The sequence below is a fragment of the Thermobia domestica genome, chromosome 2, assembly GCF_964235325.1.
Source record: "Thermobia domestica chromosome 2, izTheDome1.hap1.1, whole genome shotgun sequence".
Taxonomy (NCBI): domain Eukaryota; kingdom Metazoa; phylum Arthropoda; class Insecta; order Zygentoma; family Lepismatidae; genus Thermobia; species Thermobia domestica.
This window is the reverse complement of record NC_137455.1, coordinates 90553741-90578220: the sequence shown is the minus strand read 5'-3', so window position 1 is coordinate 90578220 and position 24480 is coordinate 90553741. Positions and strand designations below refer to the sequence as shown.

The 24480-nt window shown below is 34.9% G+C and overlaps 1 protein-coding gene across 2 annotated transcripts in view; it reads right to left on the bottom strand.

Annotated features, from left to right (window-relative positions):
• Nucleotides 1-1380: 1380 nt before the first annotated feature.
• Nucleotides 1381-24480, bottom strand: part of Dlic (dynein light intermediate chain) — a 42051-nt gene continuing 18951 nt past the window's right edge. Inside the window, exons 6-11 of one of the 2 annotated variants that reach the window (XR_014128874.1) lie at nt 23590-23819; nt 18820-18931; nt 13104-13307; nt 9855-9969; nt 6448-6899; nt 1381-4053 (exon numbers count right to left, since the gene is read on the bottom strand). Coding sequence is in view for 1 of the 2 variants with exons in the window: in XM_081743877.1 (XP_081600003.1) it covers nt 3956-4053; nt 9855-9969; nt 13104-13307; nt 18820-18931; nt 23590-23819 (759 nt within the window). In the remaining variant the exon portion in view is untranslated. The remainder of the gene's footprint in view (nt 4054-6447; nt 6900-9854; nt 9970-13103; nt 13308-18819; nt 18932-23589; nt 23820-24480) is intronic. The other variant, XM_081743877.1, reaches the window with a different exon arrangement.

Here is a 24480-nt window from a genome sequence, read left to right as displayed (position 1 = left end):
GTGTTTCAAATGAGCCGAAACCAATGAAAGCTGTTCATTCGAGGAATACTGCCAAGCAAATGACTGCTTCATTTTTCGGTTACACCGGACATTATAGCAACTAATGTCCTTAGAACAGTGTTTTCCAGCCATTTCCTTCTGGCGACACTGTATACAATTTTACACTACAGTGTTCACTGTTTATTCTCCATATATCGAACACTTCGCTACAGAATATTGTTCAGCGCTACATCATGTGAAATCCACTTTTAGATATTCCTCATTATACAGTCTCTTTCATGTTCTTAACGCATTAATAGACATCTAGTGTTATCAGTGAATGTTACTCGCACAAAATTGTGGAAATCATTACAATCACGCAGTTAATGAACTGAATCGAAATAAGGAAATTTACTATTACAAATCACAAATTCTCTGTTCATTTAATATTCTGAATTTATAACAAACAATTTCGTGACACCTTTGATGCTACAACGTGACACTCCAGTTGGAAAGTTATGTTTTAGAAGATCGGAGAATTGTAAATGACGAATGACAGATAACAATTTGATTGCCAGGTCATCATCTATTATGTAAACAAATCCAAATCGTCACATTATTCACCACCACAAAGCCAGTTCCCACTCAGCATACTAAACTGTTGATTTTTTGTCCATGAACATGTCGAATTAATGGCACTGTCCGTACTCAACTGATTATACCTAATGAGTTCTTTTTGTTTCCACACACGGAAAATAGGATGTGTTGTGAGTGATTTATGTCGCCTGAGGCTGCTCTTAACGAATTCCGAACAGCGGTTTCTTAGGTACTTCTTCAAATTGCTTGAATTTAAACATAGAAAGTTCATTCTTTCGAATTTTACAATATCGGAACCCTAGCGCTACCGTAAGTAGTAATTTGCAGATTTTTTTTCGGCTGCTCTTGTACCCCGTATAGGGGTGCGGTGGATCAGTGGTAGAGCATTCACTTCTAGTGCACGGGGTCCTCGGTTCGATCCCAGCTCGCACCAAGTGAACTTGCATGGGTTTTATCGTTCCCTCCCACTTTCTTTATTCCACCATTTCATTCATTTCTCATCATCATCGTCTCCTTTAGCCTAGCCGGCATAACCGTGGGAAGTAAGATCTCATTTTATTTCATTTTTGTATCCCGTATGTTTTTACCAACATTTTAACCTTTCACTTATGACAGAACCACGATTAGCTGTAAAATGTCGAGATATTGGAACTTCAACTTCTGAATGGTGAGTCTAATTTTTTGTTTGTTTAATTGATAAACCGAGTCCTTCTTGCATTTCATTCCAGTATGAAAAATGCTGATATCTTCTAGTCACCCAATGCACTTCTCTTCAAACAAATAGAATACATAAAAACACAAACATTAATTAATCTGTCTCTTTGTTTTTAATTTTGCAAAAAAAACAAAATTATAGAGAAATAAATAAAAACAATTGGTTGTCATTTCGTATATTAGCTACCAAATGTGTTCGACAAGAATTTAGTAACAAAGTACAAATCCAATGCTATTTTAGTAAATTCTCCAAAAAAATTATTTCCGATTTCATTGATACAAAGCCTGAAAAATTGAGTGAGCTATTCTTTTAATATATAGACTTGTTTGGTCTTCACCCAAGCGATAGGAAAAGGTGAAGATTAAGCAAAGTAGTAACGATATCAGATAGAAATATTACCTTCCTGATAACATCACTGGATATATATATATATATATATATATGATGTTCTAAAACAAATTTACAGTTTCTTTGCCTTTACACAAAGAAATGAAATAATTTTAATTAATAAAGCATAGTTCAATCGTTTTATTGTTTTATACAAAAGTTAGGTCACTGCTATTTTGTTGGTGAAAATTTCTTTGTAATTAAAAAACAAGAAAAAAAAAAAGAATCAGGATGACCTGCACCGAAGAGCAATCTAATAATAATTCAAGAATCCTGAGAGAAAAAGCGAATATTACAGCGAATTAAAAAAAAAAAAATCACAACCCTTTTGGTAGTGCCCGCACAAGAAACACGAACAATTTTGTAAATAATCGTGATTAGGTTTTTACTTATATTTTCGGTAACTGAGATCATTCAAATTATCTCCACTTTATAAACAATATTAAAGTTGTTACGTTAGTTTTCCTCTTCTCTAAGTATGTAATTTCTTAAATTATGCAATCGTACCTTCTGCAACTGACAACATTGAAATAAGACTAATAGAACTAACAGACTGAATATACATGTATTTACACTTCTAAATAAAAGCGTAATGGTGGTTAACAGCAATAAACTAATGTCTCTCAGGACTCTTGAACAAGTTAATATAATTCATCACTGAATTTAAAATAGCTATGGTTACTACACATGAACCAAAGTCGGTGTGTTCTGGCACATTTGTTTCCTTGCATTATACATAAAGTGATTGATATTCAAAATGCAGCAGTAGCAGCAACACACAACTGAGCTACATGCATTTACCGTTGTACAACATATCTTTGGCAATACGGTTGATTTAAGCAAAAGTATTATGCCAAAGAAATTGTTATGAGTACATAATTTGCCCTTGTTTCAAGTAAAATCATTTTCTCAAGAAGGTTTTCTGTACAAACGCTTTCACAAAGGGTTGAAACTGTGCTTGGTACCCTTGTGCTAACATCGTTCCCCCCAATTCCTTTCTTTGTGTACCAAATATGAAAGACTTGAATGGGAACAATGCAAAAACTACCTGACTTACTAACTATTCAAGTGTCATGATTCCATTCACTCTTCCTTAATTTTTACCTCACACTTCGTGTTCATTTTCCATTTTTCTTTCGTAGTAACAAAAAATTTTGTTCTCTGCTAATGCTTACCCATATACATATATATTCATAGTAATAATAATATTAATAAATTGTTTTAATAAGATTCTTTTCCATATATACCCAATAGTATAAGTTTACAGATATGCACATTAACAAAAACCTAACAAACTTTGGTATGTACATCATATAGTTTTTTTGTTTTATTCTGTACATAAAATAAGATTTTTATGTTGCGAATAGAATTTGACGACACTGGGAAAGGAAAACCTCTTTCTCACACAGAATCTTAAATACTATAGAAAATCAGTCAACAGCAGTAAACGAAATTCTATTTACATAAATATCAACTTTTTGAAAAGAAATATTAAGACATTATGTACAACCTTCCATAATTATAACATTATTCTTCTTTTTAATTTAAATTATTCTGTTTAGGACAAGTTAACTTTTCCACTGAATTGAATGTCCAGTGAAATAAATACACTAGTGATCAAATATTAACATACTTTACACGTAAGTAAAGACCGTGATTCCTCTATTTTTACAATCTACTGGATTTTAGTTTCCATATGCCTTGTAGCGAAGATGCTAGTATTAAATTCTATGCTGAAGTTGAAGAAACGACAGATGAAGTAAAACAAAATGCCCTGAAAGCACCAATAAGGCCTCAGACAGAACAAGACTATGGCAAATTCACTCCAGCAATAGCGTATTTTTGGTTACGATTTGTATGGTTAATTTTTACCCCCAAAAGAATAATGTTCGTACTTAATAATGATAGGTTTAAGTCCTTCATTGTTCACACTCACGCAACAGGCACTGCTTAATATACAAACACATATTCTCAAGTTCGATTTCTCTTATTATTATTATTTCAAACATCACACTGCCCGATTTCAAAACTCTTTGGAAAAAAGTTCTTTTTTAAATATTTTCTTTTTAGTAGTAACGTACAAATATTCCACCAGATCACAGGTGAACGAACAGAAAAATAAATAAAAATATTCACAGCAACAGTTAAGTTCGTTACCCACAAAGCCTCTGGTCCGGGTTGCTGCACACTCCTATCACAGGACAAAGCTGCTTCACTCAGCTGATCCACTTGCGCCTCTTCAATTACTCCTATTTTCACGTGCTCTCCTACTTCCTCTCAACACTCACTCGAGTTCTGATCAGGCTTCGATTTTTGGCTTCGTGTTATCCGATCAAGTTCAGCTGCTGCATCAGATCTCATTGCTGCCTTGTCCACTACAATAGAAAAGGAAAAAAAAATAGTAGTCAAAAAAAAAAAAATGTCGAAACAGAGATGGGGCACAGCTACAGACCACTATGGTATTAATACTACACAACGCATCAGTTCTGGCAACTATTTTAGTTACGCGTGGGGTCCCTTGCTTGATTCCAGTTCGAACTAGGTGGGATTTGTGTGTGGGGGGGGGGTCTCCCGTTTTCCTCCACTTTCTTCATTCCACCATTTCGTTTATCATCTTCATCTTAGTCTCCCATAGCCTCGGACATAATTATGGGAGTTAAACTTAAAATCCCGGGTATTTTTGAAAAAGCCCAACCCACCTGGCCCCTTATGGGTATTTTCGGGTTTAATTGTTTTTTTTTCGAAATATTTTAATGCCTTTGGGGTAAAAGTGTTAAAATGTGATTTATATTTCAAAATTATCACAATTTGCAACAATTTTCTATTCACTGCTGTTTTAAAAAAATGACCACCATTTTGAAATTTTAAGTTGGATCGCCACCAAAATATATACAGCTAATTTATAGTATCGCGTGATTCTACTCTAAAAATTTCAAGTTAAAACACCGAAATTGCGCTTTGTTGCGTGGATATCCGCTATTTTGAAAAAATGGCCGCCATATTGAAATTTTACGTTGGTATGCCGCCAAAATCTATATAGGAAATTTAGTGTGTGTCTTGCTTGAGCCCTGAAAATTTAAACTTAAAAGATCTAAAGTGGTACCCTGTAGTATGTGTGGTACAGGCAGACGAACGAACAAATGTAGATCGAATCATTCCAGGAGCCTCAGTGACGTTCGCCAAATATGAACACGAAATATATTAATTTAAAACGAAGATATAATTCATGTTTTATAAAATAAATGTTTCAAAATGTCTTATACGACATAAATATTTTCCAGCGAAAAACAAATGGTTTTGTTGTTGAAGTTCACTTCCGAGCACTTGTTGCAAGACGGTTCTTTCCACGAAATTAATTTAAAACAATTAATAAAGATATAATTCATATTTTATAAAGTAAATGTTTCAAAATGTCTTTGAAATTAAATATCTTTCAGCGTAAAATAAATAGTTTTATTGTTTAAGTATTCAGTTCCGATGCTGTGTGCGTTCAATTACGGGAATTTCCCGAGCACTTCTTTCGCGGTCTCCCACCCCCTCGAAAATGCAGCTTTCTTTACTGTACATCGAAATTTCCACTAGTACAGAAATAATAAGCACTTGAAATAGTAAGCGTTACGTCGTTTTCGGAACTCTGAGCATTAAGCTTCTTAAATTCGACAAGAATCTTTATTACTGGTGTTGATTCTACAGAATGCTTATTTGAAGAGTAGCAACAAATAACTGAACGAAACTGTTGCTGGAAAACCAAATTTTACTGAAGAATACTGTGTTACCATCAAAGGTAATAAAATATAATACTAACAGTTTTACTAACGCACTATATATTTACTGGTAGTACCGGTACCTATGGCCTTAAACCCGTCAAACGTATGAGGGATAACGTCCCTCGGTGTGGCCGAGTCGGCGAGCATACTGTTCACGGAAAGTATTTTCTAAAATATAATATTCCATATTTTACTTCAAATAGGTTATAAGCATAATCCATACATTAATTTGTTCAATAATTATCTCAAGCTAAGGTAAGTTTTACCATACTATATATATATATATATATATATATATATATATATATATATATATATATACACATTCCGTGCATTCAGGACTTTAAAGGTCTTATGTTGAATGTTGTATACTTTAACGTGAAAGCATCTAATTCGCCCAAGGAACGTCCAAAATTTGATAAATAAAAAACACTTTCAATGTGATCGCCTTAGTTGTACCAATAATATACTAACAAACAGCTCAAAAACCTGGGTGGGTTTTAAGGTGGGTCCAACTCGAAAACCCCCGATGGTTTTTTTCGGGCTGGGCCCGCTTGGCCAAACCCTGGTAGAGGTAAGGCTCCACATTTCGGTACATAGATGATGGTAGTTAGCACCACGTTCCGACCCCCTGTATCCCCTTCCCTAAGTACCCTTTTACAAAGGCTTGGTGAACCCCTGAGCCGTATTGGAACGAGAAAAATTCCTGCCATCATCGAGAATCAAACCCTGCCTGACCAGTTGATTGACAGACGTCTTACCTACTATGCCATCGCGGCTCCAACACTAACATACTATTTTAGTTATATATCAGCATCTTTCATGCAGCAGGTTTCCGAAATAGCACTTTCATCCCAAAAACTCCCTACGTTTTAAAATTTCTGATTCTCTGTTCCACTTCATTCTCATTCCATTTTAGCCCACTTCCTGGTCCCTTCGCCCTTTCCTATATGATGACCTCTTGCTGGTAAATGTTACAGGACAAATAATAAACAGTCTTACCTTGTATAACGAAGTATCAAGTAGTTGTATTTTAATTAAACAGTTTCGGTGTGTGCTGACATCTTTGTCGATGACTTGTAAAAACTGTTAACCTGGACATATGTAAAGGTTTCTCCCTTCCTATGGAACCTTTCTGAGAAAAAAGTAAAATAAACTCACTTCTCGAAACTACAACGAACTAGCTTCTTAGAAAAGTGCGATGCACAGTTTATAGTCTTAAGAATAATAATAATTAGTTGTTCCGCTTGGAGTAAAATTGGGAAGAATTTTCTGATAACTCTAATTCACTTATTCAGAAAGTTCAAAATTGTAAAGAACTTGGCTTCTTGGGCAATGAACGATGCACAGATTATAAGCTTATCACTGATTTTAAGTTCTTGCCCTTCCTTGAGTGAATTTTTAGATAATAGCAATTCACTCTCCAGCTGGTTGTAGAATCTAACCACAAAAATCTGTGAAGAGAAAAAGTTGGCATGAAAATTTATAGGCAACATCAACTTCATCCCAATTTTATTCTGGGAAGAACAATTAATTAATATCATTAATAAGACTATAAATTGTGTATCGTACTTTTTCTACGAAGCCTAGTTCGTTGTAGAATTGAGAACTGAGCTTATTTTACTTTTCTTTCAGAAAGGTTTCATATATAGGCAGGAATCTTCACATATGTCCAGTCTGATTAAAATACTACTACTTCGTGTTAAGATAAGACTGTATATTTGAGATGACCAATTCTTATCTCGTTTAATACACTTGTCCAAAGATACTATAGTATCGAATTCTCGACCTTAGTTTTCACCACTTAATTATATTATTCCTTAAAAACAACCTCTTGGCTTCTGTTCCATTTCGCATTCATACGTTCCACCTAAATTTTCTTCTTCATTCTGAATACTAGCTGGTAGATGATATCTGGAAATAAATTAGTAAGTGAGCTATCTTCAAAGCATCATCCAACTGATCTTGATCACTCAATAACTTCTCATCTTCGTACTAGTATTTCTTGTCCACACATTTCTGACAATGAAACTATGTTGTTCTTAATTGAATTATTATAATACACAACAGAACGAAGTACTAGTTTCACCAATGCTTGTTCAGAAGAAGTACAAACAGAATAGTGTAGATCGCTGACTATTTCATCAATTGTCACCCAAAACCATATCTAAACGTCTATGCGTATTTCGTTCCATGAGTTAAGCTTTAGCTATACTCACTACTGAGTAGGCTATCAACAATCTTTCTAACATGTCCCATCCTAACACATCAACGTATGCATTTCAATACACTAATTTATATAAAATTAGATACAAAAACTTATTACCTGTGTCGTGCATCTTGGGATATTATTATTCTACAATATTTCGCAAATCTTACTGTTTGCTTGTTTATGAAGTCTCGGGATTACTCCTTGAACTGCATTTTAATTAATTTTCTCTCTTGTATTCGGAAAAAAGGACAGCTTCATCATTTAGGTCAAAACTTAGCACATTTGTATGCGTTCTTTTCCTCTTCTTAGAAATGATAATTATAAACTGAACAATTTATAATGATCGTAAGTCCAGCATCATCCTTGTTTGAAACAAAAGTATTTCTATATCCATTAACATTCTGCTAGATATGTCGTGTCTTGTATGCTGTAATTTATGATTTAGTCTTACTGCTTACCTACACTTCCTTTATCCAGATTTGCTTTAAAGAGTCAAATTGCGTGGGAAGATTTATATACTTCTGTTCCTATAAGAGAACAATTTTTGTGCAAAATTGGTTGTTTTCTGGAATGCTTATATTCACTTAGATATTTTAACAGTCCTGAAACTGCTTGATTATTGTCCTTAGAGAGTTTGATATGCACTTTTATTCTAATCCTAATGTTCCTCTTTGTCATATCTATGTAGGTTCAGTCACAAGTAGAAAGCACCTCGTAAAGTGCCACAGTTACTTTTGCATCTATGTAGCCAACAAAATCTACTTACAGAGTTTAATAATATTCATCCTACAATTAATTCCACTATGGATCTTGAAAATAATAATTTTCTGACATGACCATTAGCAAATAAGACGACAAATTTCACACAAGTATTTACGGAAGCCCTCATGCAAGTAATGCCTACATAAAAAAAAAAAAAAAAAAAAAAAAAAAAAAAAAAAAAAAAAAAAAAAAAAAAAAAAAGGCACATTCTACAAATTAATGGAATATCTGGATAAATTTCTTCCTCAGGATTTATGAATTAACATCAAGAAACCACGATATTGACAGTCAACTAAACGTCGTCAATACAACTGGTCTCCAAAACGGTTTCAATAAACACTCATTGTATAAATGGAAACAAAAAGCAGTGAACATTTACCGAAAGACAAAAACTATAAAATAAAACAAAGGAAAAAAACAGAAAAATAGGTCTTCTTCCCGCTTTGGTCAAGACTTCTCTACAGAATGAAAAAATATCCTAATTCCAGTGTAAACTGGCGTTCACCTATATCTGGAATTATGTTCGTAAATAAATAAATATCAGATGTCTTCCGCAAATTTACAACCTGTGCCTTCTTATGCCCTTTTATATATATATATATATATATATATATATATATAATTTACAGATGACATCACCTGCTTGTATTTTTTCCTTTCTTTAAGTTAAGGGAAAACTATGAGAAATTCAAATCACGATTAAATAATTAAAATGAAATTACCAGGCAAAGTTATGTAATTATTGTCAATTTAAGTGGCAATGGGCTCGTAAGATAAGTAGTTTATAATTCAATAACCAAATTGAGATAGATCAGCTTCACTAAAAAAGTCGTAGATGAACACTTCACTCAGTACACACATCCAAAATTTCACATTTTCTTTTCCATTTTCTGTGCTTTTCTATTTCTTATTAATCAAGAATTACACGGATTATTCTCTATGTTTTAATGACTCCATCCCTCCTTCATATATGATAATATATCTGTATTATAAAAAGCACAGTTTGATGTTATAGATGTTTTAATGTCTGAACAGCAACTTGTATTGGGCTACGTTCGTTTTTCCCCTGAATCTCCACGTATTAACAACGCAGTAAACAGTAAATAACTGAATTTCGCCAACAGAACGAAATGAAATCTTTATTTCAGTGTCTTCTCTTAAGCCCTCTACGCTACAGAAAACGAGTGAACGAATGACAAAAGCAAGTGATTGATGATGGAAGAATAGATGGAGGAGGAGGACAAAAAATATTCAGAAAACTTTTACATGACTGTTGTTAATCACAAACTTACAAAGTCTCGGATCAGTCGAGGGATTTGTGCATCAAAATGAAATTATTTGTCCATAAGGAACTGCATTCTTAGACTTTACCAACACGTTGAAAAAATTTAATAGTTATGGTGACTGAAGAAAAGTGTAGATTCGTGATTCCTACCTGAAGTTTTGACAGCAGGATTTCCAGCACCAGTTTTCTTGTGAAGCAGTGAGTTGAAGAAATTGGCCAAGACCCCTTCTGTGTTAGCTCCACCAGCTTGCTTGGCTGCATCGATCTGCAAAAAAGAAACAAAGAAAAAAAAAAAACTCTTCAATCAGAAGAATACAAAGCTAAGTAAGCTAAGTAATACAAACATTACAAAAAACAAGTTTGCAGAAGACACTGAAACCTTAACTTAATGATAATGCCATCAGCTGAACATTGGCACTCTAGTATGTTGCAACCTGTTATGTACAGAGCTGAAGAAAAAAAAAAAAAAAAAAAAAAAAAAGTTTTGAAGAGACGAAAGGTATACCCTCATATTTACTTAAGTTCGAGCCAACAGATAAGAGGAGATAGAAATGTAATATTTTTCGACTCAATTATAGTCAGGGATCATGAGTTTGTAGTGAATTTTGATTATTGGGAAAGGTAGCATTATATTTACTAATAGGGCCTATATAATACTATTAGTAAGTGAAAAATTCACATACATATATCTTACCAGATTGCGCTGCCCTCAGCGCTGAAACGGAATGTTAAACTGACAAAGACTGAAACCTAGCCCAACATGATAAGAGTAAATACTAATACCGTACTCTGGACCTATTTATTTCATTTCAGTATAAGTTGCGTAAAAATGAACTTGTGCTGATTGGAGTTTAACATCCCTCTTCAAAATCCAAACTATTTGATTTGATTGGATTGGATCTGAGTTTAAGCGCCTCTTTCAGCAGCGAGGCTGTATGAAACGTGGACAAACAGCTTAGTGTAGGATTCGAACCAGATGTGCTCACACCGGGAATCGAATCCGGGTCTCTCGCATCGTATGCTAACTATACAGGCACGAGGGAGCTTCCGAAACTATTTGAGATTGGCTCTGATTCATATGGATCCAGTTAATATATACGTATATACGTTATCAATCAACAATAAACATATTTTAATATAATAAAAAAATAATTTTACGTACAATTGCGTAGTTTTATTTGGATCCTAGTATTTCGCTCACTTTTGCTTCTTCCTCCTCCTTCGAAGAATTACACCTTTTGAAACTTAATTAACATGGAACTACGTAAAGGTACGTAAAATTTTCATTATACACAATTTGCGTATAAAATATGAAAACTTTAACATACTATGTTAATATACTTATTTAAGGAGATAAATTGTTACATGCTTATAAAATTTTGTAAAAGTAAGTTATTCAATTATTTTTTATTGTTAAACAAAAATTACATTACACTAAAATTAATATTTAATTCTATTCACCACCTGAAAGCTGAACCCACTTCACACAATTATGGAGGAAATTTCGGAACATAAGTAAAATTTATTTACTGCCCAGAACTAACAGCTCATGATGAGACCTAGCAACACAAAAGAACAATTTTCACCAATTCAACAACTGCAAATAACATTCAAGTTTTTAACATGTTTTAGTGTACTGGTTGAATAAAGTTGTTAAAGTATTTATCATCTAATTGTAAATATGTACTTATCAAAATCCTTGCTTAGAGCAGTGTTTAACCACATGAACTCCCACCGGAAATCGAACTCGGATCTTTGAGCCAAAGGTGCGTATGCTAACGATATAGCACAATGAAGCCCCCGAAAAAAAATGTGAAAAAGCATTTGAGACCACCCAGCAAGATATATATATATATATATGGTGCGGCAGCTATTTGAGAACACACAGTATAAGTGACACAGTATCCTGTATGTCATTGTAACACATCCCTTTTTGTTCCAGGTAAACATGGCAAACCCTACGCCAACCCAAGAAATGAAGAGGCATGCAGTCATTGTCTCCTTGGCTACAGGACACGCCGATTTCAAAATCACTGCCTTCCTGAACGTCGCCCGGTCATTCATCTTCAAAGTTCATAGAGAAATGGAGGCCACCACTGGTGATGTGGAAACCGTTTCCCACAGGAAACGACATTGTCAGCGCTCGGACAGGACCAGGACGCCCGAATTCATCGCTTCCGTCCAAGCTGTTGTTGAAGCGGACCCAGGAAAGTCCATGAGGGCACTCGCAAGAGAGAAGCAGGTTGACGAGGCCACCATTCGACGTGTGGTGTATGAAGACTCAGTTACACGTCATACGTGATGCGGAGACGCCAGTTCATGTCCGCGAGAACCAGAGAGAATAGTGACCCGCGACAGGCGCCTTTTGAACAAGCTGAAACATCCCGAGGAGCAAGAAATGCTCTGGTTCCTCTCGGATGAGAAAATCTTCGTCCAAGACCAGAAAACGAACCGCAAAAATGATCGGTGGCTGCGTAAAACACCCGAGGAGGTTCCGACCGTCATGCACACCAAGTTTCCCGCCTCCGTGATGGTTCTGGGGGTTGTGAGCAGTGGGGGTGACGTGATTCCTCCACATTTCTTTAGTTAAAGTGCGAGAGTCAACGCCGTTGCTTACTCCGATGTGTTGAAGACGATTGTGCACCCCTGGATTACTGCTATAGCACGTGACAGGCCATATGTTTTTCAGCAGGACTCCGTTCCCGCCCATACGGCCCATTCAACCCAACAATGGTTTACCACGAATTTTTACGAACACTTCATCCCAAACATGTCGCCTCCCAGCTCCCTGACGTCAACCCTTTGGACTTTTTTACGTCTGAAATGTGGTTGAGAGGGTCTCCAATAAGCACCCACACAACACTGTTGCGGCTCTCAGGGCAGCTATTGTTGATGCCACGACCAAAATTCCCAGGACCCACCTCATTCATGCCTGCCGACAGTTTCGACACCGTTTAGAGGCGGTTATTGCGGCAGATGGCGGTTTCATTGAATGATATCCTGTATTGGGTCTCTTTACGTGTACATAACGTTCAATGGTCATTAAATGCTTTATCTTCAGTCTCTGCTCATTTTTTCTGCGGAAGATATTTTGTTCTCAAATAGCTGCCGCACCCTATACCCTATATATATATATATATATATATATATATAAAAAGCGAAAACCTGACACTGGTTTAAAAGCATGTTTAGAACGTTCTACAACATTAAAAATATCATGACAAATAATGTCACTGAGAAAATGTTTTCCAGCAACACGTGTTTTTAATAGTCGATAGAGAGAGAATCTCTTCGAACAGAAGATTCAGGAGCTTTTAAGCATCCCACACAAGTGTATGTAAAATAACGTCCTCTTATGTATGAAATGGATTTCACTGTTTGAATATCTAATGAACTTACCTTCTTTGGTGACATAAGTTGGCTTTGAACTCCCGGTGACCCTTGATTTCGCCTGTCAGCCGATTTCTGTACTCCAGGTGGAGTTGTACGTAGAGGAGATTCCTGCCGAGCAGTAGCAGTTGTACCTTGCTGCAAAAGTTGCAGCTGTCTGGTAAGAAAAGATTGCTCTTCTTCTGCTTGAGTTTCCGTTTCTCTTGTCACAGGCTAGAAAATAATACTTCTTGTAGACAAAGCACAAAAGAAAAATCATCTTAATAGTTAAAGATTATAATTTGATTTGATTTGATTGACAGGAGTTTGACGTCCCTTTTTCGTAGACTCTCGAGACCTACTGCTTAAAGTAAGACTCGAACCATAAGGATTTTTTATCCGAGGCAGGTACTCTAACCAGGGATCGAACTTGGAACTATACATACTGGAAAAACGTTAAATCATAATACTAGAATACTTACTAACTCACGATAACACGTCTAGGCGAATGAAATTCAAGACCAAACAGGAATGTGACAATGTCATTGACACAGCAAACCTTACATTTTCTAGAAACGTCTTAAAGCGGCGCCATTGGTCTAGGAGTACGAAGGCTGACACGTCCAAACGTGAATTGAACACTTGTTGGAAAGGTAGGGAATCGATTAGAGAGCAGCGTTTTATTATTATTATCAAAATAGCAGAGCTCCACGGTAGAAATCCCAAAAATATCATTCAGAGCTTACGGAAAGTTTAGGACTCTGCCATACAGTTGCCATGTGAGTGGCAAAATGAAGTGACCCTTCGGACTGACGCTCATCCTCAGAACAACATGGATGGTGGTAGTTGCTGGAATTTACAGGCACGTACAAGTTACAACCAAGAGCTAAGCATAAAATTTGACGATAGTATTTGAAGACACTCAAGACTTATACAAAATAGATGCCATGAACTGATGGAGTGCAAAGGGCATGGTATAAGAGATACCATGTGAACCTAAAACGATATGAACGGGAAGATGATGAGCAGTTCTTGAAAAGAATCATTGCTTTTGAAATGTATACTCAGTCATACAAACCTGAACTGAAACGGCTGTCAGCTGAATGACATTATACCGGTTCGCAACGACGGGACGAAGTCCGCCAAAATCAACCTACAGTGCAGTCAATGGTCATTATAGCACATGACACATAGGGTATGACATTATATCAAGCCTTATATGGTAGAACTGTGAATGGTACCTACGAAACGCTTACTGCCTATGAAATAATCTACAGAAATGTCCTGCTTTGCTGCACTCTGCAACCATACTACACAATAATGCAACAGCTTATCACGGGCCTTTTCTAATGTCAACGATGAGAATTTCAAGAACATCTACGTCACTTATTCGTTATCCATTATCTTACGATTACGATTTGAAGACAGGTTCTGCGGTAAATACTTCTGCACACGAAAAGACACTTTTATTAGCATATTTGAACATAATGAAACATAGGATCCGCCGTCTTCCTCATCGTTGCCAGTAACTGATACAGTCTGAGTGATTACAGGATGTTAATACGGTAGCAGTTCAAGTCTGTCGTTTTCTTCAGCGGACGAATACAGCATTATGATAAGTGAATTTTCTCTTTCTGCTATCGTTCTTGGCCTATCACTTGTCACAATTGCCCGTCTCAAAAGCTAAGGTTGATGTGACTTAGGAAGCAATCCTTGTATAACAAAGAAATTACAATGTTGATACATGAAAATTAGAGACGTTAAAAGTTCAATAAAGAAGTACTTAATAATACACAAAGTGAAAAAAGTGGATGACTGGACCGAAATTCGAACTAATAGTTAAAGCATCGGACCGGTACGCTGAAGATCCCAGGTTCGAGTCCCAATTCAGTCATCCACTTTTTCACTCTTTGTGTATCATTGAATTCGAACCTACAGAGGATTTGCTGTGTTAAAAATCCAATTGTTTCCTCGTTTTATTAATATATAAAGAAGTGTTTTCCCCAAAATTACCTAACTGTGAACATTTCGGCAACCAGTTATTGTTCTTTTCAGCATATATCCAATCAGAATACTAATATTATGGAATAACATCCCGTTGATTTTCTTCCGGATATCACTATTATTCTACTTCTCTGTAGTAATCTTGTACCATATACAGGGCTAATAGTGGTCTGGTCTCTTGTAAATTGTTGAAAAGTGACCAAAAGCACAAGAAAAAGTGACCAAAAGCACACAAAGGTGACCAAAATCTCATCATGCTCCTTTTTTCCTTTGTCAATTTCTCCATCACCTCTCTGTTTGTTGTTTTGTTTCATTTCTTCTTCTTTTTGAGCTTCCTCCCTTCTTAGGTTTTCTAGGTATTCTTTGAAGTTACGGTAAGAAGCTTCTGAGTAAGTGGAACCAGTTCTGGCCTATTTCCGAATTTCTTCATCCCAGTCATTATATTTAACTTAGCATTGAGAGTTCTCAAAGTCATGAAATATTCAAATTCATCACCTACACTTAAGAAGAATATACAGAAGCATAACACAAGACGAACATGATGAACCACACAAATACACACACACACACACACACACACAACGTGGAGCGGAGCGTTAACTATTACGAGAGAAAACAAAGACTATTACGATAGTAGAAAGAATAAACACAGAAGGGTTCTCAACTCCACTTTGAGAGCTTAAGCATCCACCAACCATCCACTGTGCTTTAGAAAGAATAAAAGCTGAAGCGAGAATAAAGCTGACTGTTTCACATGTGGCAGCTGTTTCACATGTGGCAGCAAGTACTGAAGCTTTCAGAAGAGTAATGAGTAACAAGTTTCTGCTTTTTTTCATTTACTTTTATTTTTTATTTTTTTAAACTGCCAATGCAAAACAAATCACACGAAAAAGTCACTCTACCTCCCAAGAAAAGTAAATTTTAGTGACAAATTTTAAAAATAAATAAAAGTAACTTTTAGTTAAAAAAAGTGACTCGCTATGAGCCCTGCATATACAGGAAACTATACTGTCCGGTTCTACAGGCCAATTTGACAGTGGCTAGTCAGATTACACTAAAGCCACTCACACTAACCATTCGGCTACACGAAAGCAATGAGGCCACGGTGTGTCAGTTGTAGAACGCTCACTTCTGGTGCGCGAGGTCACTGGTTTGATCCTACCTCCTGTAAATAGGACTTTATTGTGGCCAAACATCGTATGCGTGGGTTTTCTCAAGGTTAATCCCGATTCCTCTCATTTTCTTCATTCCATTAAGAATACGATTGAGTCTGTCCGTCTCCCTTATTCTAGATGCATAATTGTGGGACGTTAAATTAAACTTTTAGAGAAAAAAAAAAAAAAACTTGTGTAGTTTCCTTAGTATTAACGTAAAAATAAAAGGGAGAACCAACAAATATCAGGAAGTAAGGCACTTCGAAAAGATAATTCAATCGAATCTAAATAACATATACCACTGGATGAAGCTAAAAATGTATACTCATGTCCAAAATGATTGTCGCATATCTATAACTGTCTTCTTGTAACAATATAATTTGATAATGATTTTGCAGTGTACTTTTAATACTTAAACTATGTGTATAATCGGGAAATGTATACTTGTGGTAAATTTCATACGAAAAGAATTATAAATACGAAAATTAGAATGAGTAAAACAAAATGTTGCTAAATGGACAAGGAAGATTTATTTTCTTTTCATTGTTCTTATTTACTGCTCTTTTGACATGAAATTTACCACATACATATCTTTGCCGATTGTACACATACTGACTTATAAGAAATACCGGGCGAATTCGTTATCAAATTATATTCCTATAACAACATATTTATAGACATGCGACAATAATTTTGGACATGAGTGTACTTCTCAGATTACGTTTAAAATAATAATGTTTAGTAAACGTGACTCTGTTCACACGGTTGCATTAAAAATTCGATCATGATTGTATCATACAGTTCGTATAAGTAAATTCAGAATAAACAAGGTAGGACCATTTATCTCGATAATCCTCTTGGCAACAATGTCAGTAAGTCTGTATCCTTACACTCTTACCATTGTTTAAGAGTTTCAAAAGACTTGGTATTAAAATGATCATTAGTAATAAATAATAATATAAAGTTTATAAAATGACAATAAAACTTGTTACGGTTGGCAATGCAAAACCACGCTCAGGAATTCTATCATTCTTCTTACAGATTTCTGTAATTCCTTAATTTTCTTTAAGCTTCTAAGCTTTCGACTCTCACTTGGAGTCTTGGTCATGGAGGTTAAAAACAGGAAGAAAAAGAATAGAAACGTCAAGGAATAAAAATGGAACGGACTTAGCAAGGGAAGAGCTGTGTTGTACGGAAACACGTTATCAAGTACGTGAGCGATCAATGAATGAAGATTTTGCAAACTAAAATATGGCGGAGTCAATTTGTGCGCCTTGTTGGAGTGTTGCCAATTCATGTTATTATTTTTATTGTCACGCTAATGCTGTGAAAATTTTGTGATTACCGCCTCCCATTCGTTACTCAATCTTTCCTTGTCTAAATTTAATTCCGGATTTTTAAAATGAATAAATTTTCAAAAACCAGTCTCTCTACTTCATTTCTAGCTCCAAATAAAATTTTTTGAATCTTCTACCTTGGGTAGCGTTTCTTTTAAATGCTTCCATACATCTGACACCGGATTTTCTGTTTTTGAATCTCTTCGAAGCGTTTAAAAGAAACGCAACACAAGGCAGGAGATTCAAAAATTTTATTTGGAGTTAGAAATGAAGTAGAGAAACTGGATTTTGAAAATGTATTTTTCACTTTTAAAAAATTAATTAATTAAATTTAGGAAGCTGTAATTACAAAATTTTCACAGTATTGGCATGACAATAAAAATAATAACATGAGTTGGCAACTTTCCAACAAAGAACAAGAAAGGTGCACAAATGGACTCCGCCATATTTTAGTTTGTAACATCTTTATCCATTGATTGCTGACGTACTTGACAAACGTGTTTCCGTAGAACACAGCTCTTTCCTTGGTAAGTCCAAACCATTTTTATTCCTTGATGTTTCTATTCCTTTTCTTCCTGTTTTTAACCTCTGAGACCAACACTCCAGGGGATAGTCGAAAACTTGGAAGCTTAAAAGAAATTCAGGAATTATAGAAATATGCAAGTAGAATGCTTGTTACCGTAGCTGCGTTAAATAGTTTTTGCATTATATTTGAACCGACATTTTATACCACTAAAATCTTGCACGGACTGTCGGGCTTCAGCTTCCTCCAGATAAGTACGATCCTTCTTGTTTTTTGTATCATTTTTATTTATTTATTTTTGGTTACTATCTTCTTTAACGTAAGACAATTTTTAAGGTTAAGAAAAAAAGAACGAAAAGATAATATAAGAAGTCAAGCCGAAGCCCCAATCATGTCTATAAGAGTTTAGTTGGAACGAAATATGGGTTCGAATATTAGTCCGAAAGGGACTTAACGTAACTAAGGTTAACAAGTTTTATCTTAATTTCATAATAGTATAATTTTATTATTATATCCTTATATATTTTCATTCCTTTTATTTCTCCTAATTAGTTTAATTTTTTCCCCAACATTTTTCCTTTCAAAAATGCAAAGATTGCAATTTAGTGAACGCTTGAATGTAAAAGCAATTTATTTACAGTTCCAAAAGGATCATCCAAGTACAGATCTTTTATCATAATTCAACTGATTCTTCGAACTTTTAGCATAAAATTACCATATAAACTTACCTTTCTTATAACAGGTTTAACTATTACATCTGTGTAGTAGTCATCAGGTTTCATTGTCTGCATATTTTCGTACAGAATACTAATTTTTTTCATATTATCCCAACCGGAAGGACTAGAAACAAATAAACAGAAAATTTAGTGAAATTTTATGAAACTTTTTTACACTCAACAAGAAAATTTGCCAAAGTGTCGATAAATATTAAAACTAAATTTCAGGAAGGTTTCTTACCAAACAAAAAGAAACAGAAAAAAAAAGTTTCGTATCGGAGCTGGAAATATGTCAAAATGCTACAAGTGACATCTATAAAAACATACAACTTAAAAGAAAATTATATTAACTGTATTTAAATAATGCAAAACAGTACTTAGGAAAGCAGTAAAATCCAAAATCATTTCTAAATAAAATGTGAAACGACTTTCCAAACATAAATAAAAAGATAACAGATCTTCCACAGCCTATCGCGAATCGCTGGTGTACTGTCAATTCATTGAGTATTTTGATATAACTTACTTTATGAATAGTTTGTTTGGTGTTTATGTCAAGAAGAAGAAAAACAATTTCAAAACCTTCCACTCAATATGCGTCATCATACCGTAATCATCATCTCTACCGTCGAGAACAATCTATGTTAGGAAACTAAAGATATATCAGACTATCCGGTTAGTGGTAGTTAAGATTTTCCTTTATTGACTAATCAAAATATTATACATCTGCATTTTCCGCGTTTGTTGTTCTATTATTCCCTTAAATATTCGTAATAAAACAGAACTTCAAGTATCTGCACACGTAATTTTATATCAAGATCACAATATGGCACATAACTTAATTATACAAACATATATATATATCACTTCAAGCATATTTTTATTCCCAGCAGCATATTCATTTTGAAATTATACTAGCAAAAAAAATGTCATTGGAAAAATTTAGTTTATTCTAGCTCCCAAGAAAAGATTTTCTAGAATTATGTTTATTAAAACTTTCTTCTTCTGTTTGAAATAAGCAATCACTTTCTGAAGATTCATCAATACCTCCTACAAGTATAACTGAGCAATGTATTTAGAACAGGGGGGGAAAAAATCATGATTTTTTTTTAAAAAAAATCATTTTTGTTGATTTTTTTGATTTAAATCGATTTTTTTGATTTAAATCAAATCTTTCTCCTCGTATAATGCAAGTCGCGAACTGAAGAAAAAGCATTAGGTATTAGTATTAAATGCTAATTATGCCATTTAAGTGAAAGTATTGGGGTTGAATTTTGAATTATCCCCAATCGTTAACCTATATCAATCCCAAACAATGTTTCTTAACCCTTTTAAATTATGGCTCCTTTTAAACGTAAATTATAGACTTTCAGTCACGCAGCTACAGCATCATCCCTATTTATCCTAGGATCATGGTACATACATCACTCTCTTTAGAATGGAACAGCTTTTGAAACGGTAACATTACATTTCCCTATCATGTCTCTGAAGCGGGAAATTTTGAGAGTAATCGGCTTTTTTTTTTTTTTTTTTTTTTTTTTTTTTTTTTTTTTTTTTTTTTTTTTTACTTTTTAAAAAAAAATTTTGATCCCCTCTGGATTCCCCTGTGTTAACGCACAGATCTCAAAATCAACTGGGAAATACTAAGGGGTGTACTAAGCGTGTGTACAAAGTTTCAACTTCTATCTTGAGTAGTAAGGATGAGGAAATTATTTAACAATGAGCTAAGAACATTCCCACGATGACCCGGATGTAATATAAAAATTTTCTCAGACATCCCTATTTATCGTAGGATCATGATTTGTTCATTATTCTCTTAAGAATAAAACAAATTTTCAAACGGGTCCCTTCAAATGTCCCCATCATGTATCTGGGGCGGGTAAATCATGAAAAAAAGGAATTTTCTGTTAAAAATATCTTTTATTTTTTTTTAATTACCTTTGTGGACCCCTCCCCTGTTTTAAAGCAGAGATCTGAAACAAATCTGAAAAATACTGAGGGGTGCACTGAGTAAATGTGCAAAATTTCAATCTTGTAGGTGCAAAAGTAAGCCCGCGAAAAATAATATTCCCCAAATACCCCAGATTCCCGTATAAAACAGGATCTCAGATAACAGTTTCCTGAGACATTCCTATTTATCCTAGGAGCATAGTACCCATCATTTTCTTCAGAATAGAACAGCCTTTGAAACCGTACCATTCATATGTCTCCATCTGAGGCGGGAAAATCACGAAAAAATCTGTTTTTGTTAAAAATATTTTTTTTAAATCATTTTTGCCCCTCTGGACCCCGCTGTTTCCACACAGAGATCTGAAAACATCTGAAAATTATTAAGGGGTGCACTGAACGAGTGTGCAAAATTTCAGTCTTCTGAATGCAAAATATAACCCGCCAAATAATAATAATAATAATACGCATAACAAAAAATATCATCTTTTTAAATTCATGACGTCATCACACACTATGCCTCAACGCAGAAAGGCGTGAAAGCATATGTAACGTGTTCTAGAATGCCTCCAGTCTTGAAGAAAACGAAGTAAAAAGCCTTATTGGTACTTTTTAATAGAATAATGAAGATTCTACCCTATCACCTAAAAATATAATATAATTTAAATATAATAATTTAATTTTTTTTTTAATCTTATATCCATATATTATAAATTGTTAATCACAAATAAAGCGATTTTTGCCTAGTTATTTTACATTTAAAATTTAACAATCAAATATACTTATTATTTGATGAGGAATGTAGCTATTTCTGTAACATAAAATATTCTGTTCAAAATTGGAAACTTTCGAAGTGAATGCCACAAGGAGTTTGGTGAGAGGAGATTGATTACAAAAGGAAAATTTCGTCCAAAGCTTTTCCCGGAGGGAGAGTTCCTAGTATCGCGGCTACGTTCCCTCTTTGCACAGCCATACTTATTCTTTGAATAAGATAGGATGAGGCTCGGGTGTCTTCTGTGTTAATAGTTATGCGGTGTCCAACTTCCTTAATGAAGTTTAGACCTTCCTGACCCCAGGACTCACAAGTTTCAATGGCTATGGTGACGAAGTGGTATTTGTCCAAGAGGTTGTTATATTTTCGTCTCTTTTCATATTCTCTGCGAGTTGCAACCGTCCCAGCTTTTGTGGAAGATGAAGGAAGATTAGAGGGGGCTAGGGTATCAGTACAAGTGAAATCCCATATTAAAGCCTTCCCTCGTTTCCAAGGCACCAAAGACATTCCGTCAGGTCTCTTGCCATCAGAGCGACTACACCCTATTGGCTCTCTCACGGAAGGCGTTCCAGAGGAGATGAGGGCTCTCATAATGAGATCGTTAACAGTGGAGTGTCGAGAGTATCTGCCAGCACTGTGAACACATGATAGGCCATGTATACCTTTCTTATCCACTAAACTTCCGCAAGCAGGGCACTGGTGTTGTTCACAGACATCTGCTCCCAAACGTAACGCACAAGCGACTCGAAAACTTTCGTCGGGAAGATGCAGCCCTAGGGATGAAGATGGGATAGCTTGTAACCAGGCACCTGCTTCAGGGGAAGAAGTAGCAAGAAGACGTGCCTTATCTTCAGGATTGGTGGAGGAGTGAAGAATAGAAGATAATCTGGAGTCTATAAGAGGAGCGTCCCATGAAGTTTGAAAACTTCTCTTATCAAAATCAGGTAGATCGAGTCCGCCGCACGATATCCACTGGGAGATACAATCACTTATCTCAGCTTCTGAATCCTGATGAATATCCTGGCGAAGAAGAGAAGTGATCAAAGGCATAGAGCTATACATGGATGAAAGGAAAGATGGAGTAGCCAAGTCAAGGGCTCGACGAATTCCTAGACCTCCGTGATCTACAGGGAGAGATGCTTGTAGCCATGAGTTATCTGTGAGAGAGCAGTTTAGAAGAGATTCTAGGCCATGTCGGATGGATTCATCATAAATTAAATTTAATTATATAATTTAAAAGGTTAAGCATTAAGGAAAAAGTACAGCAACGTTTATCAAAATGACACTTTTTTTCACAAAAGTTACTTATATTTGGCAGGGGCCTATTAAAAAAAAAAAAAAAAAAAAAAAAAAAACAGAACTAGCTTGCAGCATGAAATACATAAATTTCTCCTAAAGTTATAAAACAAAAAACAAAAATGGAGAGGGGATAGGACTACTCTAAATACACCCTATTATCTAGGAACAAACAGACACACACAAAAAAGAATTTTCGTCTTAAATGTCGATAGTGATTTCCCCGTTTGAATAGTTAACGATCTTAAAACCCAAACCCAATGTTATGAAAAGAAGGAAGCAGGATTGCTCCGTTACCTGTCCAAAACGGGATTTTCCCTACTCATCCTCTGCATGACATTTGTTTTCATACTATACTGTATATTTGAGTCTCATTGTATTATGATTATTAATTTCCATAATCGAAATAACAAAACAGAAACGGGATTTTACTTATTTTCACTTTAAATTAATTTATTTCGGAATTCGATTTAAATCAATGATTTTTATTAAAAAAATCAAGTGATTTAAATCTTGATTTAAATCGTGATTTAAATCAGACTGATTTAAATCAATCCACCCTGATTTAGAACATGAAAACTCCAGTTATGTTAAATCGTAATATTTTTTTATACAATTATATCATATTAACTCTGCTCTCACAATGTCTTAAGTAGGTAAAACATATAATTAATAATTCTCTTGTTTTAAAATCTTTTTATACTTATACGAAAACTGAATTTATAAACAAAGTAAATAACATTCAATTTCAAACCAATACAAGAACTTACATAAGAACAGCGTCCTTTTCTACCACTAGTGCTGGTGTTCTGAAAGGGAATTCATATATACGATGGACTAGATATTTATAAAGTAAATCGCAGTTCTTGTCCTCTTTTACTGATGTGTAAAAAAGCGCTGCTCCATATTGTAAGCAAAATTTTCGTACCCACTGCTGAATAAAATCGAAATGTTCGTCCCTGTAATCGTAGTCTTTCTCCAACGTAGACATATAATCCGTCTGAAATACAAGAAATACAGATAGTAAGATTTCATTACATACAATGTAGCTATGTTCCTCACTAAAGATAACAGCTTTAGAACTGCTTTACAAATCTGAATGAATTCAGTGTTCCATGACGAATAAAACGACAGGGTCATTTGTTGTAATAGTCAGATACCGTAAACACACATTTGATGTAACTGTGTCAAGAAAATAAAAACTTGTCCACAAATCACTTTACAAAGCTTAATACGACCCGTCAACAGAAAACACTTGATCACCCCTGTCAAAACAAATCCCACTTTGGGCAAAACGAGTTCCCTCCGATTTCTAACAAATAAACATTGTACAATAGGTAGCTGGGATGAATTTAATATAGAACAAGGAGCATGGACAAACACACTTTACTAAGCATCTTGTCAAAAAAGAAATATAATGTTAAGTAAACTTAAAGCAAACAAAAGGAACTGGACCACCATCTAGTAAACTAAAGCTTGTTTTCGATCATATCCATGAGGATTGAAGCTTCTTCAGCTTTTTCCGAATAGATATTCTAAAATACTGTCAAATTAAAAATAACTATACTTGGAGCAAAATAAAATGCGAAATTGACATTTGGAAGAGTACGTATTACCCCGCTGCCATGTTGAGAGTATTCCGCTCAACGGTCCGCTATAAC